The 16347-nt window shown below is 36.5% G+C and overlaps 1 protein-coding gene across 3 annotated transcripts in view; it reads right to left on the bottom strand.

The window, feature by feature from the left end:
• Positions 1-16347, bottom strand: part of CSMD3 (CUB and Sushi multiple domains 3) — a 1326016-nt gene that overhangs the window by 330910 nt on the left and 978759 nt on the right. For all 3 annotated transcript variants that reach the window (XM_061122845.1, XM_061122846.1, XM_061122847.1), the window contains one exon: positions 809-1000. In XM_061122845.1, coding sequence (XP_060978828.1) covers positions 809-1000 — 192 coding nt within the window. The remainder of the gene's footprint in view (positions 1-808; positions 1001-16347) is intronic.

The raw sequence follows: 16347 nt of genomic DNA, 5'->3' as shown, positions 1-16347 counted from the left end.
CATTAAAGAATCTTGTTTGTTCCCTATTGAGGAATTTGTGTTTTGTTTAAATGTTTGTTTTTGTTTTTTTTCCTTTTGTTGTCCTAGTATTCCATCCAGCCTGGCACCTATATTTGGACCAAAAAAAAAAAAAAAGCAGAGGTCTTTATCAACACTTTTCTATCCACCCTCTTTTTCACATATGCCCAGTTATTTGTTAATTGATTTATGAGATGGTAGTAATAAAATTCTTCTCCAGCTATACATAGGAGAGAAAATGATCATTCTAAAATTTCATGTAGGCAATATATCTTATATGACCAACTCTCACATGCCTTTTCTTATTGAAATTCATTTAATTATGCCATGATACATAAAATAAGGAAAACATATACACTTTCTTAGTTTTTGAAAACGTATGTATATAGAGAAAGTCTTTGAAGTTATTGAGAATATTTAGTTTTTTTAATCCACCTTTATACCAGCATAAGCATTAATTTTGTGTATTAAAACAAATCTGGTCAATGAGATTCAGTAAATGTGTATGGTTAAGAGTTTCAACATATTTTGTAGTGAGTTAAATTTTATATCAAGATAGGATAAGTATAATGACTTCATATGAACTATTTTTTGACCCAAAAGAGAATGTACTCGTTGATTATAAAAAGAACCCTCTGACTTACCACAAATTTGAGCTATGTATTCATTAACTTTTTGATTAAGGTATGAGTTGGGTGTGGACTTGAAATAAAATAACTTGAAAAGGTACAGCATATTTTAATAACACTTCCATAGAAATATTGCAAGAAAACCTAAAACAGTATCCTACCAATACAGGACGGCAGAGGATAGTCCCATGCCCTTCTCTCCCCTGTCATGCACTTGAGAAGGCTACTTCCATGGAGAGTGTAGCCTGGATTGCATCCGTAAATGATAGTGCTACCAGCAAAATGCCCTTGGTCGCTGATTTTGTATCCAAATTGTGGAATTCCAGGATCCTCACAATGTGAAAGTTCAAAACCTATGAGAAGAATATAAATTTATTAAAGACAAAATTTAACAGGAGGATTTAAAACTGCACAAATCATCCCTTTTATTGTTTTTAATATGATTACACACTTTTCCCTGTTTTATTACTTAAAGTATTTAATTTTGATAGCATACAGTCACCAGAGAGAGTTTTTTTCCTCTCAAAAAATTAAAATTTGTTGTATTATTCAAATTTAGCAATGATATCCCATGGTCTCTATGACTATATCATAACGTGTTATAGTACTAACATTCTTGCCTGCTTCAAGTGATTTGCAACTAATAGATTCTGACCAATGTAACTATTAGGATCAAATCATAAAAAGTTTAAAATTCATGTAAAATATGTGAAACCACAACTGTTGAAGTAACAAATACGTTCAATGCAAACATAACTTTAGTTTGCTTTACTTTTATAGTCTTGGAAGAAAATGAAACAGACATATTTAAAATAACTAGCAAGAGTTAATATAACCCAGTAATCAGTCTGAAGAACTCTGAATTTTTATATTCTGCCTTCAGAATACACAACTTTCAAAATTTATCACAAGAAAAAAAAAGTAGTTCATAAAATAAACATTTTTGATTTCTGAAGAGTTGGGGCTTTCCACATGACTTTAGCTAGAAGCTTGTGATCTTGAGAAGATATATTTATATGAGTAGTGAGAGAAATCCAGAGAGATTAAGGTACCTCTGGAGGGGGTCTGTGTTTACATCTTCAGGAAGAATGAGACCCAGGACTTGACAGAAATCTCTAGATTATAAAAACTGGAGACACAGGAGGTTAATCTGACTATTGAAACCCTAAATTTACATTACTAAGGTTAGAATAAGAACAGAATTATTTCTATCCCACCTCTGAAGAGCAAAATTTTTTCTTCCTCCTTTCAGGCGAGGAGAGAGAGAGATAGCTCTCTCAAGCACAGCAAGCCCATTTTTCTTTGTTGCCTGTCCCTGGTCATGTGGTATGTTCTTCCATCTGATTTGCATTGTGCTACTACAAAGGTAAGGACTAGGTCAAAGGGATGCTGACATATGTATTACTATTATTATATTTAATTCATCAATTCTATCACTTAAACAATAATTAATCTCTTTAGATCCAGTATACCTAGTGTGCCTATTCAGAATAAAATTAATAAGGGTGAATATTAAAAATGAAGCAGTCATAGCACAATTTGCACCTAAGATCCTGAAAGAACTAGAAAAGGGTACTTCAGAAGGTAAATCAAATATGACACTAGTTACAAAAATCTAAATCTTCTAGCTATAGAACTCTTCAGTACTTAGTGCTTTATAAATTCTATAAATGTAAGTTAAATGATGGGCTTCCCTTGTGACAAAATTGCAAAGAATTTGCCTGCCAATGTGAGAGACACAGATCTGATCCCTGAGTCAGGAAGATTTTCTGGAGGAGAAAATGGCAACCGACTCCAGTATCCTTGCCTGGGAAATCCCATGGACAGAGGAGCCTGGCAAGGCCACAGTCCACGGGGTCACAAAAGAGTCAGACTTGACTTTAGCCACTAAACAATAATAACAACAACAAGATAAATGATATAATTAGACAAAGATAATTAACTGCTTGTTGTTCAGTCACTAAGTCATGTCCAACTCTCTGCGATCCCATGGTGTGCAGTCTGCCAGTCTTCCTTGTCCATCATTATTTCCCAACTAGATGTTAAATTATATCAATTATAACTTCTGAGACTAGAGGACTATGATAAAATTCTAGATAGCTCAATGGATGAGGGAAATCTATGATTTGAAGACAAATAATATTGGAGAAGAGAATAACTTTTGTGCATCTTAAATCATATGATAATCAAAAAGAGATCTGTATCTCTTTTGGGGGCATAGATTCTTGACCAAATTAATCTAAATTTGAACTAGAAAGCAAAAAAGCATGTATTAGCTCACTGATGACAAGTCATTAACTTGTAGTACTGACTTCCTAGAGTGTCAAAACAAGCATACAATTACCAGAAATGTACAGCTAAAAGTACCAAATGTATACTTTAAATTCTGTATGTTGAGGGCTACCTTAGCTCTTGGAGAACATAAGGAGCCTCTTCTTAGTCTCTTTGGAGGGTTCTTTATCTTTCCTTCCTTTGCCAACCAATAGAACTATTTCACATATCTTCATTAATTTACAATCATTTGTTTATTTTCTTTTTTTCCTATAGATTGGACTTATTTCACTTTTTTCTCTTTCCCACAAAGCCTTCACAGCACAAAATCTGGCACATAACAGATGTTCAATAATGTTCATGAATACATGTGATTCTCAGGGCAGTTATCTCTAGGTGACAACTACAAAATAACCTAAAGTAATTTTGATGAAAAATTGAAATTTATGATAGTTAAAAAAAACTGCAGGAAATTCCTGTATGGAGTAATTTGTGACAACCTCATTTGGGCGGAAACATGTTAAAATAAGGAAAGTGCAAACAACTTCAAAAAGAGTCATACAAGAGGTTGGAGGTTGCTGAGTAAGTCAGTCTTGCAATAACAGAAGCAGAAACAGTAAAAGTATTAACAAAACATTTAGGACATATTTTGTATGACTCTGCATAGTAAAGAGTGCATTTAAAATATCTCTGCTCAAAAGTAACAAGATTGAATTCCTTCTACCAGCCATAATATTCAGTTTATTATTCAGATTCAGCCACTTTTGAGTTTTACCACGTATCATTTATCAAAATAAAAATGGAAATCAAGCTCTCTTTTCAAGGTTTATTACCAAATTCATCCTCCTTTAATTTGAATGTTCTGTAAATGTGGTTGGCAATTGCTGGTGATGAGGTATAATGGAGATATTCTTTGCAAATTAAGATAATTTATAATACTTTGCATTGTAGATGAAAATGCACATGGACAATAGTATGTAAGCACAACACAGACTACAAAACACAACACAATTTAGTCCAATTTGGTGGAATTATTGTTGCTTATTCATAAATATTCAGAAGTGCCTTATCTTTATGGAAACATTCAGCTGCCAGTCTTTTCACTGAAAAGCTCAAATACATGAAACTGACAATTAAATAAAGATGTGTATGAAAAGCCACATATACTATAAATATTCACCATTCCTTGTGAAATTTGGTACTGTGATGAAATTAAAACTTCTGGAGCAAAAATGAACTGGAAATTCTCAATTATCTAAATCTTTTTGACTTGCTGAATAACTTAAACTGAGTTCTAATTTCCTTCCTGGCACCATAAAGCAGAAATCTAAAGATTTCTAACATTTTAAAATTACTATTTGACATCTACAAGAGAAGAGAAAAGATAAAATAACTTCATCATCTGGTTCTATTGATAGTTGTTTCAGATTAATAGTAATATTAGTTCATATTACTTTTCAGATTAATATTTATACTAATTGATTCATATTCACATTAATATTGTTATTCATAAATAATGCTCAGTTCAGTTCAGTCAGTTGAGTTCAGTTGCTCAGTTGTGTCTGACTCTTTGCGACCCCATGGACTGCAGCACACCATGCTTCCCTATCCATCACCAACTTCCGGAGCTTACTCAAACTCATGTCCGTCGTATTGGTCATACCATTCAACCATTTCATCCTCTGTCATCCCATTCTCCTCCCACCTTCAATCTCTCCCAGCATCAGGATCTTTTCAAATGAGTCAGTTCTTCCCATCAGGTGGCCAAAGTATTGGAGTTTCAGCTTCAGCATCAGTCCATCCAATGAATATTCAGGACTAATTTCCTTTAGGATTGACTGGTTTGATCTCTGCAGTCCAAGGAACTCTCAAGAGCCTTCTCCGACACCACAGTTCAAAAGCATAAATTCTTTGTAAAGAAAGCGCTTAGCTTTCTTTATAGTCCAACCTTCACATCCATACACAACTACTGGAAAAATCATAGCTTTGACTAGACAGACCTTTGTTGGTAAAGTAATGTCTCTGCTTTATAACATGCTGTCTAGGTTGTTCATAGCTTTTTTTCCACGGAGCAAGCGTCTTTTAATTTCATGACTGCAGTCACTATCTGCAGTGATTTTGGAGCACTCCAAAATAAAGTCTGTCACTGTTTCCATTGTTTCCCCAACTATTTGCCATGAAGTAATGGGGCCAGATGCCATGATCTTAGTCTAATGCTAAGTAACTTAAAACTCTGTTTATGTTTGGTTTTAATTCCTTTCTAGTCTTTCTCTCCTGAGAACTAGCAAATATCCTGAATTAACATATTATTTTACACATAATTTACATTTTTTTGTTGTTGTTTAGTCTCCAAGTCATGTCCAACTCTTTGTGAAACCATGGACTATAGTCTGCCAGGCTCCTCAGTCCATGGGGTTTCCCAGGCAAGCACACTGGAGTGGGTTGCCATTGCCTTCCCCAGGGATCTTCCCAACATGCGTCTCCTGCATTGGCAGGTGGATTCTTTACCACTGAGCCACCAGGAAAATCCAATCTATATTTTAAAACATCTAATCAAAACCACAATGAGGTACCATTACACGCCAGTCAGGATGGCTGCTATCCAAAAGTCTACAAGCAATAAATGCTGGAGAGGGTGTGGAGAAAAGGGAACCCTCTTACACGGTTGGTGGGAATGCAAACTAGTACAGCCGCTATGGAAAACAGTGTGGAGATTTCTTAAAAAACTGGAAATAGAACTGCCATATGACCCAGCAATCCCACTTCTGGGCATACACACTGAGGAAACCAGATCTGAAAGAGACACGTGCACCCCAATGTTCATTGCAGCACTGTTTATAATAGCCAGGACATGGAAGCAACCTAGATGCCCATCAGCAGATGAATGGATAAGGAAGCTGTGGTACATATACACCATGGAATATTACTCAGCCATGAAAAAGAATTCATTTGAACCAGTCCTAATGAGATGGACGAAGCTGGAGCCCATTATACAGAGTGAAGTAAGCCAGAAAGATAAAGAACATTATAGCATACTGACACATGTATATGGAATTTAGAAAGTTGATAACGATAACCCTATATGCAGAACAGAAAAAGAGACACAGAAATACAGAACAGACTTTTGAACTTTGTGGGAGAATGTGAGGGTGGGATATTTCAAAAGAACAGCATGTATGCTATCTATGGTGAAACAGATCACCAGCCCAGGTGGGATGCACGAGATAAGTGCTCCGGCCTGGTGCACTGGGAAGACCCAGAGGAATCGGGTGGAGAGGGAGGTGGGAGGGGGGATCGGGATTGGGAATACATGTAAATCCATGGCTGATTCATATCAATGTATGACAAAACCCACTGGAAAAAATAATAATAATAATAAAAATTAAAAAAAAATAAAAATAAAAAAAATAAAACATCTATATTTCAATGAACAATATACAGTAAGGTTTATAAGAATTTACACATTTTATAAATTATATAATTAAAACAACATTCTTTTGAGGCTTTATCTATTTGTGTGCAGCATTGTGTTTTTACTGTTATATTTACACACACACTTACACATACAGTTTACTCATTTTAACTACCAATGATATTCCATTGATGTATATCCTGAAATTGATTTACTTATTCTCTACCTGGTGGGTATATATATTGTTATATTGATTATATTATTCATTGTTATAAAAACGCTACACTTGCATGTCCTCATTTGCACATATGCAAGTGTTTCTATGGGTTATGTACCATGCAGGGATTCAAAGATCAATTTGAATCAGTTCTAATGAGGTGGATGAAACTGGAGCCTATTATACAGAATGAAGTAAGCCAGAAAGAAAAACACCAATACAGTACACTAACACATTTATATGGAACTTAGAAAGATGACAACCTATATACGATAACCCTATATACGAGACAGCAAAAGGGACACAGATGTAAAGAACAGTCTTTTGGACTCTGTGGGAGAAGACGAGGGTGGGACGATTTGAGAGAATAGCATTGAAAAATGTATATTATCATACGTGAAACAGATTGCCAGTCCAGGTCCGATGCATGAGACAGGGTGCTCAGGGCTGGTGCACCGGGATGACCCTGAGGGATGGGATGGGGAGGGAAGTGGGAGGGGGGTTCAGGATGGGGAACACATGTACACCCATGGCTGATTCATGTCAATGTATGGCAAAACCACTACAATATTGTAAAGTAATTAAAATAAATAAATTTTTAAAAAAGATTATTTTCTCAAGATTAAATCAAAATCTGTTAATCGGTCTTGACCTAATAAAAGAAAATACTTTAATCTCTGCCTCAGTATAATTTCTTTTCAACTTTTTTATGAATAATTGTGTATTCACATAGGTTGATGTTCTATCTGGTTTGTAAAATAGTAGTAATAATTGTGTGCATGCTAAGTCATGTCTGACTCTTTACTACCCCATGGAGCCTGCCAGGCTCCTCTGTCTCTGGAATTCTCCAGGCAAGAACACGGGAATCGGTTGCCATGTCCACTCTCCAGGGGATCTTCCCGACCCAGGAATCAAACCAACATCTCTTATGTCTCCTGCATTGGCAGGTGGATTCTATGCCACTAGTGACACCTGGGAAGCCCATGAAAAATAAGTGATGTTATTAAATATACTAGTTTGTGTCTTCATATGTTTGTACATCATTCTGGGATAGTGGGATCACATCACACATTTGTATATCAGTCAGGGATATAGTGGGATTCAACTTTGCCTGAATGTTAAGTTTACCATCAGCCATTTAGTTTATGAATAACTGGGACAACCTAGACATGTCTAAAGAGAAGGCAATGGCACCCCACTCCAGTACTTTTGCCTGAAAAATCCCATGGTTAGAGGAGCCTGGTAGGCTGCGGTCCATGGGGGCGATAAGAGTGGGACAAAACTGAGCGACTTCACTTTCACTTTTCCCTTCCATGCACTGGAGAAGGAAATGGCAACCCACTCCAGTGTTCTTGCCTGGAGAATCCCAGGGATGGGGGAGCCTGGTAGACTGCCGTCTGTGGGGTCGCACAGAGTCGGACACGACTGAAGTGACTTAGCAGCAGCAACAGACATGTCTAAAAATGAATTTTACTAGATATCACCAAATATCTCCTGTGTGACAATACCAATTTACCCCAAAGTTCATGAATTTCAAGATCTTCCAATTATTATCAACATTTACTATCATACTGCTTTTTTATTTTTACATTTTAGGAGTGTGCAATTGAAAAGTATTTTGACTTTAATTTTCATTTCTAGTTTCTATCAAGAACTTTTTGTCTTTTGATTATTGTATTGGAATATCCTCTACTGTGAAATTTTTTTGCCCATATATTCTTCTAGGCTATTTTTAAATTGATTTGTAGGATTTCTTTCTATGGAGTATATGTTTTTCTGTGCTGTGTTGTGCTTATTTGCTCAGTCGCCTCCAAGTTTTTGCAACCCTATGGACTGTAGCTGTCAGGCTTCTCTATCTGTGCGGATTCTCCAGGCATGAATACTGGAGTGGGTCACCATGCCCTCCTCCAGGGGATCTTCCCAACCCAGAGATCGAACTCAGGTCTCCCACATTGCAGGCAGATTCTTCACCATCTGAGCCACCTGGTTTTTCTACTATATTGTAAATATCTCCTTCTAATAATATAGCATTTAAAAATCTTGCTAGCAAAGGTCCATCTAGTTAAAGCTATGATTTTTCAGGTAGTCATGTATGGATGTGAGAGTTGGACTTATAAAGAAAGCTGAGTGCTGAAGAATTGATGCTTTTGAACTGCGGTATTAGAGAAGATTATTGAGAGTCCCTTGGACAGCAAGGAGATCCAACCAGTCAATCCTAAAGGAATTCAGACTGATGCTGAAGCTGAAACTCCAATACTTTGACCACCTGATGAGAAGACCTGACTCATTTGAAAAGACCCTGATGCTGGGAATGATTGAAGGCGGAAGGAAAAGGGGACAGCAGAAGATGAGATGGTTGGATGGCATCACTGACTCAATGGACATGAGCTTGAGTAAGCTCCAGGAGTTGGTGATGGACAGGGAAGTCAGGTGTGCTGCAGTCCACGGGGTCGCAGAGTCGGACATGACTGAGCGACTGAACTGAACTGAAAAATCTTGTTTATGGTATATTTAGCTAAACAGATATTTGTAAAAACATAATAATAATAAGGACTGGGGCTTATTTACTGGTCTTCAGTAAAACAGAAGCCATTTGATATTTTGAGTTGCTAAAATTCAGCACAAGAAATTAGAGGGAAAAATACAAAGAAATGCAGAGAGTATGAAGGTCAAGGATCACTGCTGGCCTTCAGGAATCCAGCAGTTCAGGGAAGTTGCCACCACATACAAGCAGCTGCCAGCGCCACGCTCCTGCCTACATATTTTGGTGAAAAATAATGGCTTCTTAATCCATCCTATCTTTCAGCTCTCACAGGATTGCCTTTAGTTGGTGGAATCTAAGCAGCGATCTTAGGTGGCAAAGGCAGGAGATATGCAGTTGCCAGATTTTTAGACTCTACACTTGACAGAGGTGCTTAGAAGGGCAGGAATGCTACTCAGTATTGACAGATTTTTGCTTGTCTATCTTCTTTGAGAAATCTTTCTTCACCTTAAAGATGTAGCTACTGTAGGTCACATTTTTTTCTAAGCATTTTAAAGTTTTGACACTCACATATGTCTTCAATCTGCCAGAAGTTAACTTTAAAAAGGGGTATGTTAGTAGGTCATTAGATATTTAAGTTCAAATTTTACAAAACTTTTGGGATGGGAAGGTTATAAAAATGGCTAGTTTTTTATTCTAACATGAATAAATTATATCCAATATTGTATATATAAATGACAGGTAATCAAGAAATATTTCTTTAGCATTTTAGTTAGAATACCTTGTACTATATAAAGCAGACTTAGTCAATACTTCATTTATCACCTCGTTAATTTTCAATATTTAAAGGGTAACAGAAATGCCAAATGTACCTGTTAAGTTTATAGGATATAGATTCACATAGACTAACTTTGTTGCTTCCTTGTAATTCATTTATTTTCTACTTGTATTTGCATTAAATAAATTATATACTAAGAGTAGAGTTAGCATTAATAGGATATCTGATTATTTTTCATCATTAACATTGCCAAAACTTTATTGGTAACTAAAGAGTTTAAGTAGGGTAATTTATTTTATATTTGTAAAGCTAGTATACAAGCATGCCATCACAAATTGGCTACCGCTCATCTTTAATTTGAATACAGAATTTGAAATGGACATGTTCCATGTGGATTACCAAATTATTTCAAGCAATAAAACTTAAGAGCTAAGAACATACAAATATATCCAAACAATATCCTTGGGAAAATGGACATTTCTCAAATGGGATTTTTAGAAAATTAATTGTGCAGAGGTGATAACAAGAAGGCATCTGAGCCCAGAGATAATGTCTAATAGATGGGCATCATAAACATTTACCAGATCCGCTTTTGAGAAGACAATGCTATAATCAATCAAAAAGGTGTACTTTAGCTTTTCAATGGATGGTTGTTTACAATACCTAATTCCTTTCTATTGAATGAAAGTGGGATAACCAGAAATGAATACAGCTAGTAGAATCTTCAATGAAGAATATTTTGAAGAAATAGAGCTTAAAGATGTCATGAACAACAGGCCTAAATCATTCTTTGATAGTGAATTTGGCCAATAACAAAGTATTCAGATTCTCAAGTATAAAATGACAGAAACTTCTTTAGGAGGAACAGCATTAACATTTTTTTTTTTTTAATTAGTTGGAGGCTAATTACTTCACAACATTTCAGTGGGTTTTGTCATACATTGATATGAATCAGCCATGGATTTACACGTATTCCCAATCCCGATCCCCCCTCCCACCTCCCTCTCCACCCGATTCCTCTGGGTCTTCCCAGTGCACCAGGCCCGAGCACTTGTCTCATGCATCCCACCTGGGCTGGTGATCTGTTTCACCATAGATAGTATACATGCTGTTCTTTTGAAATATCCCACCCTCACATTCTCCCACAGGGTTCAAAAGTCTGTTCTGTATTTCTGTGTCTCTTTTTCTGTTTTGCATATAGGGTTATCGTTACCATCTTTCTAAATTCCATATATATGTGTTAGTATGCTGTAATGTTCTTTATCTTTCTGGCTTACTTCACTCTGTATAAGGGGCTCCAGCTTCATCCATCTCATTAGGACTGGTTCAAATGAATTCTTTTTAATGGCTGAGTAATATTCCGTGGTGTATATGTACCACAGCTTCCTTATCCATTCATCTGCTGATGGGCATCTAGGTTGCTTCCATGACCTGGCTATTATAAACAGTGCTGCAATGAACATTGGGGTGCACGTGTCTCTTTCAGATCTGGTTTCCTCAGTGTGTATGCCCAGAAGTGGGATTGCTGGGTCATATGGCAGTTCTATTTCCAGTTTTTTAAGAAATCTCCACACTGTTTTCCATAGCGGCTGTACTAGTTTGCATTCCCACCAACCGTGTAAGAGGGTTCCCTTTTCTGCACACCCTCTCTAGCATTTATTGCTTGTAGACTTTTGGATAGCAGCCATCCTGACTGGCGTGTAATGGTACCTCATTGTGGTTTTGATTTGCATTTCTCTAATAATGAGTGATGTTGAGCATCTTTTCATGTGTTTGTTAGCCATCTGTATGTCTTCTTTGGAGAAATGTCTGTTTAGTTCTTTGGTCCATTTTTTGATTGGGTCATTTATTTTTCTGGAATTGAGCTTCAGGAGTTGCTTGTGTATTTTTGAGATTAATCCTTTGTCTGTTTCTTCATTTGCTATTATTTTCTCCCAATCTGAGGGCTGTCTTTTCACCTTACTTATAGTTTCCTTTGTAGTGCAAAAGCTTTTAAGTTTCATTAGGTCCCATTTGTTTATTTTTGCTTTTATTTCCAATATTCTGGGAGGTGGGTCATAGAGGATCTTGCTGTGATTTATGTCGGAGAGTGTTTTGCCTATGTTCTCCTCTAGGAGTTTTATAGTTTCTGGTCTTACATTTAGATATTTAATCCATTTTGAGTTTATTTTTGTGTATGGTGTTAGAAAGTGTTCTAGTTTCATTCTTTTACAAGTGGTTGACCAGTTTTCCCAGCACCACTTGTTAAAGAGGTTGTCTTTTTTCCATTGTATATCCTTGCCTCCTTTGTCAAAGATAAGGTGTCCATAGGTTCATGGATTTATCTCTGGGCTTTCTATTCTGTTCCATTGATCTATATTTCTGTCTTTGTGCCAGTACCATACTGTCTTGATGACTGTGGCTTTGTAGTAGAGTCTGAAGTCAGGCAGGTTGATTCCTCCAGTTCCATTCTTCTTTCTCAAGATTACTTTGGCTATTCGAGGTTTTTTGTATTTCCATACAAATTGTGAAAGTCTTTGGTCTAGTTCTGTGAAAAATACCGTTGGTAGCTTGATAGGGATTGCATTGAATCTATAGACTGCTTTGGGTAGAATAGCCATTTTGACAATATTGATTCTTCCAATCCATGAACATGGTATGTTTCTCCATCTGTTTGTGTCCTCTTTGATTTCTTTCATCAGTGTTTTATAGTTTTCTATGTATAGGTCTTTTGTTTCTTTAGGTAGATATACTCCTAAGTATTTTATTCTTTTTGTTGCAATGGTGAATGGTATTGTTTCCTTAATTTCTCTTTCTGTTTTTTCATTGTTAGTGTATAGGAATGCAAGGGATTTCTGTGTGTTAATTTTATATCCTGCAACTTTACTATATTCATTGATTAGCTCTAGTAATTTTCTGGTAGAGTCTTTAGGGTTTTCTATGTAGAGGATCATGTCATCTGCAAACAGTGAGAGTTTCACTTCTTCTTTTCCTATCTGGATTCCTTTTACTTCTTTTTCTGCTCTGATTGCTGTGGCCAAAACTTCCAACACTATGTTGAATAGTAGTGGTGAGAGTGGGCACCCTTGTCTTGTTCCTGATTTCAGGGGAAATGCTTTCAATTTTTCACCATTGAGGGTGATGCTTGCTGTGGGTTTGTCATATATAGCTTTTATTATGTTGAGGTATGTTCCTTCTATTCCTGCTTTTTGGAGAGTTTTAATCATGAATGGGTGTTGAATTTTGTCAAAGGCTTTCTCTGCATCTATTGAGATAATCATATGGTTTTTATCTTTCAATTTGTTAATGTGGTGTATTACATTGATTGATTTGTGGATATTAAAGAATCCTTGGATTCCTGGGATAAAGCCCACTTGGTCATGGTGTATGATTTTTTTAATATGTTGTTGGATTCTGTTTGCTAGAATTTTGTTAAGGATTTTTGCATCTATGTTCATCAGTGATATCGGCCTGTAGTTTTCTTTTTTTGTGGCGTCTTTGTCTGGTTTTGGAATTAGGGTGATGGCGGCCTCATAGAATGAGTTCGGAAGCTTACCTTCATCTGCAATTTTCTGGAAGAGTTTGGGTAAGGTAGGTGTTAGCTCTTCTCTAAATTTTTGGTAGAAGTCAGCTGTGAAGCCATCTGGTCCTGGGCTTTTGTTTGCTGGAAGATTTTTGATTACAGTTTCGATTTCCTTGCTTGTGATGGGTCTGTTAAGATCTTCTATTTCTTCCTGGTTCAGTTTTGGAAAGTTATACTTTTCTAAGAATTTGTCCATTTCATCCAAGTTGTCCATTTTATTGGCATAGAGCTGCTGGTAGTAGTCTCTTATGATCCTTTGTATTTCAGTGTTGTCTGTTGTGATCTCTCCATTTTCATTTCTAATTTTGTTAATTTGGTTCTTCTCTCTTTGTTTCTTAATGAGTCTTGCTAATGGTTTGTCAATTTTGTTTATTTTTTCAAAAAACCAGCTTTTAGCTTTGTTAATTTTTGCTGTGGTCTCTTTAGTTTCTTTTGCATTTATTTCTGCCCTGATTTTTAAGATTTCTTTCCTTCTGCTAACCCTGGGGTTCTTCATTTCTTCCTTCTCTAATTGCTTTAGGTGTAGAGTTAGGTTATTTATTTGGCTTTTTTCTTGTTTCTTGATGTAAGAGTGTAATGCTATGAGCCTTCCCATTAGCACTGCTTTTACAGTGTCCCATAGGTTTTGGGTTGTTGTGTTTTCATTTTCATTCATTTCTATACATATTTTGATTTCTTTTTTGATTTCTTCTATGATTTGTTGGTTATTCAGAAGCGTGTTATTTAGCCTCCATATGTTTGAATTTTTAACAATTTTTTTCCTGTAATTGAGATCTAATCTTACTGCACTGTGGTCAGAAAAGATGACTGGAATGATGTCAATTTTTTTGAATTTTCCAAGACCAGATTTATGGCCCAGGATGTGATCCATTCTGGAGAAGGCTCCGTGTGCACTTGAGAAAAAGGTGAAGTTGATTGTTTTGGGGTGAAATGTCCTATAGATATCAATTAGGTCTAGCTGGTCCATTGTGTCATTTAAGGTTTGTGTTTCCTTGTTAATTTTCTGTTTAGTTGATCTATCCATAGTTGTGAGTGGGGTATTAAAGTCTCCCACTATTACTGTGTTACTATTAATTTCCTCGTTCATACTCGTTAGTGTTTTTTCCGTACATATTGCGGTGCTCCTATGTTGGGTGCATATATATTTATAATTGTTATATCTTCTTCTTCGATTGATCCTTTGATCATTATGTAGTGTCCTTCTTTGTCTCTTTTCACATCCTTTATTTGAAAGTCTATTTTATCTGATATGAGTATTGCGACTCCTGCTTTCTTTTGGTCTCCGTTTGCGTGAAATATTTTTTTCCAGCCCTTCACTTTGAGTCTGTATGTGTCTCTTGCTTTGAGGTGGGTCTCTTGTAGACAGCATATATAGGGTCTTGTTTTTGTATCCATTCAGCCAATCTTTGTCTTTAGGTTGGGGCATTCAACCCATTTACATTTAGGGTAATTATTGATAGATGTGTTCCCGTTGCCATTTACTTTGTTGTTTTGGGTTCACGTTTATACAACCTTTCTGCAATTCCTGTCTAGAGAAGATCCTTTAGCATTTGTTGAAGAGCTGGTTTGGTGGTGCTGAATTCTCTCAGCTTTTGCTTATCTGTAAAGCTTTTGAATTCTCCTTCATATCTGAATGAGATCCTTGCTGGATTCAGTAATCTAGGTTGTAGGTTATTCTCTTTCATTACTTTCAGTACGTCCTGCCATTCCCTTCTGGCCTGGAGGGTTTCTATTGGTAGATCAGCTGTTATCCTTATGGGAATCCCTTTGTGTGTTATTTGTTGTTTCTCCCTTGCTGCTTTTAATATTTGTTCTTTGTGTTTGATCTTTGTTAATTTGATTAATATGTGTCTTGGGGTGTTTTGCCTTGGGTTTATCCTGTTTGGGACTCTCTGGGTTTCTTGGACTTGGGTGGCTATTTCCTTCCCCATTTTAGGGAAGTTTTCCACTATTATCTCCTCAAGTATTTTCTCATGGCCTTTCTTTTTGTCTTCTTCTTCTGGAACTCCTATGATTCGAATGTTGGGGCGTTTCACAGTGTCCCAGAGGTCCCTGAGGTTGGCCTCATTTCTTTTGATCCATTTTTTTTTTTCCTCTCTGCTTCATTTATTTCCACCATTTTATCTTCTACCTCACTTATCCTATCTTCTGCCTCCGTTATTCTACTCTTGGTTCCCTCCAAAGTGTTTTTGATCTCATTCATTGCATTATTCATTTTTAATTGACTCTTGTTTATTTCTTCTAGGTCTTTATTAAATATTTCTTGTATCTTTTCAATCTTTCTGTCCAGGCTATTTTTCTGTAACTCCATTTTGTTTTCAAGATTTTGGATCATTTTTATTATCATCATTCTAAATTCTTTTTCAGGTAGATTCCCTATCTCCTCCTCTTTTGTGGGCATTTTTCATGTTCCTTTACCTGTTGGGTATTTCTTTGCCTTTTCATCTTGTTTAGATTGCTGTATCTGGAGTGGGCTTTCTGTATTCTGGAGGTCTGTGGTTCCTTTTTATTGTGGAGGATTTACTCAGTGGGTGGGGTTAGACGATTGGCTTGTCAAGGTTTCCTGGTTAGGGAAGCTTGCGTCGGTGTTCTGGTGCGTGGAACTTGATTTCTTCTCTTTGGAGAGCAATGGAGTGCCCAGTAATGAGTTTTGAGATGGGTTTATGTGTTAGGTGTGACCTTGGGCAGCCTGTGTGTTGATGTTCAGGGCTATGTTCCTGCGTTGCTGGAGAATTTGTGTGGTATGTCTTGCTCTAAAACTTATTGGCTCTTGGGTGGTGGTTGGTTTCAGTGTAGGTATGAAGGCTTTTGGATGGTCACTTATTACTTAAAGTTCCATGTAGTCAGGAGTTTTCTGGTGTTCTCAGGTTTTGGGCTTAAGTCTCCTGCCTCTGGATTTCAGTTTTATTCTTCCTATAGTCTCAGGACTTCTCCAACTATACATCCCTGATAAGAAAACTTCTAGGTTAATGGCGAAA

This window comes from Dama dama, chromosome 21, assembly GCF_033118175.1.
Source record: "Dama dama isolate Ldn47 chromosome 21, ASM3311817v1, whole genome shotgun sequence".
NCBI classification, from domain to species: Eukaryota; Metazoa; Chordata; class Mammalia; order Artiodactyla; family Cervidae; genus Dama; species Dama dama.
The sequence above is the reverse complement of the archived record's forward strand: the minus strand, read 5'-3'. Positions and strand labels throughout refer to the sequence as shown.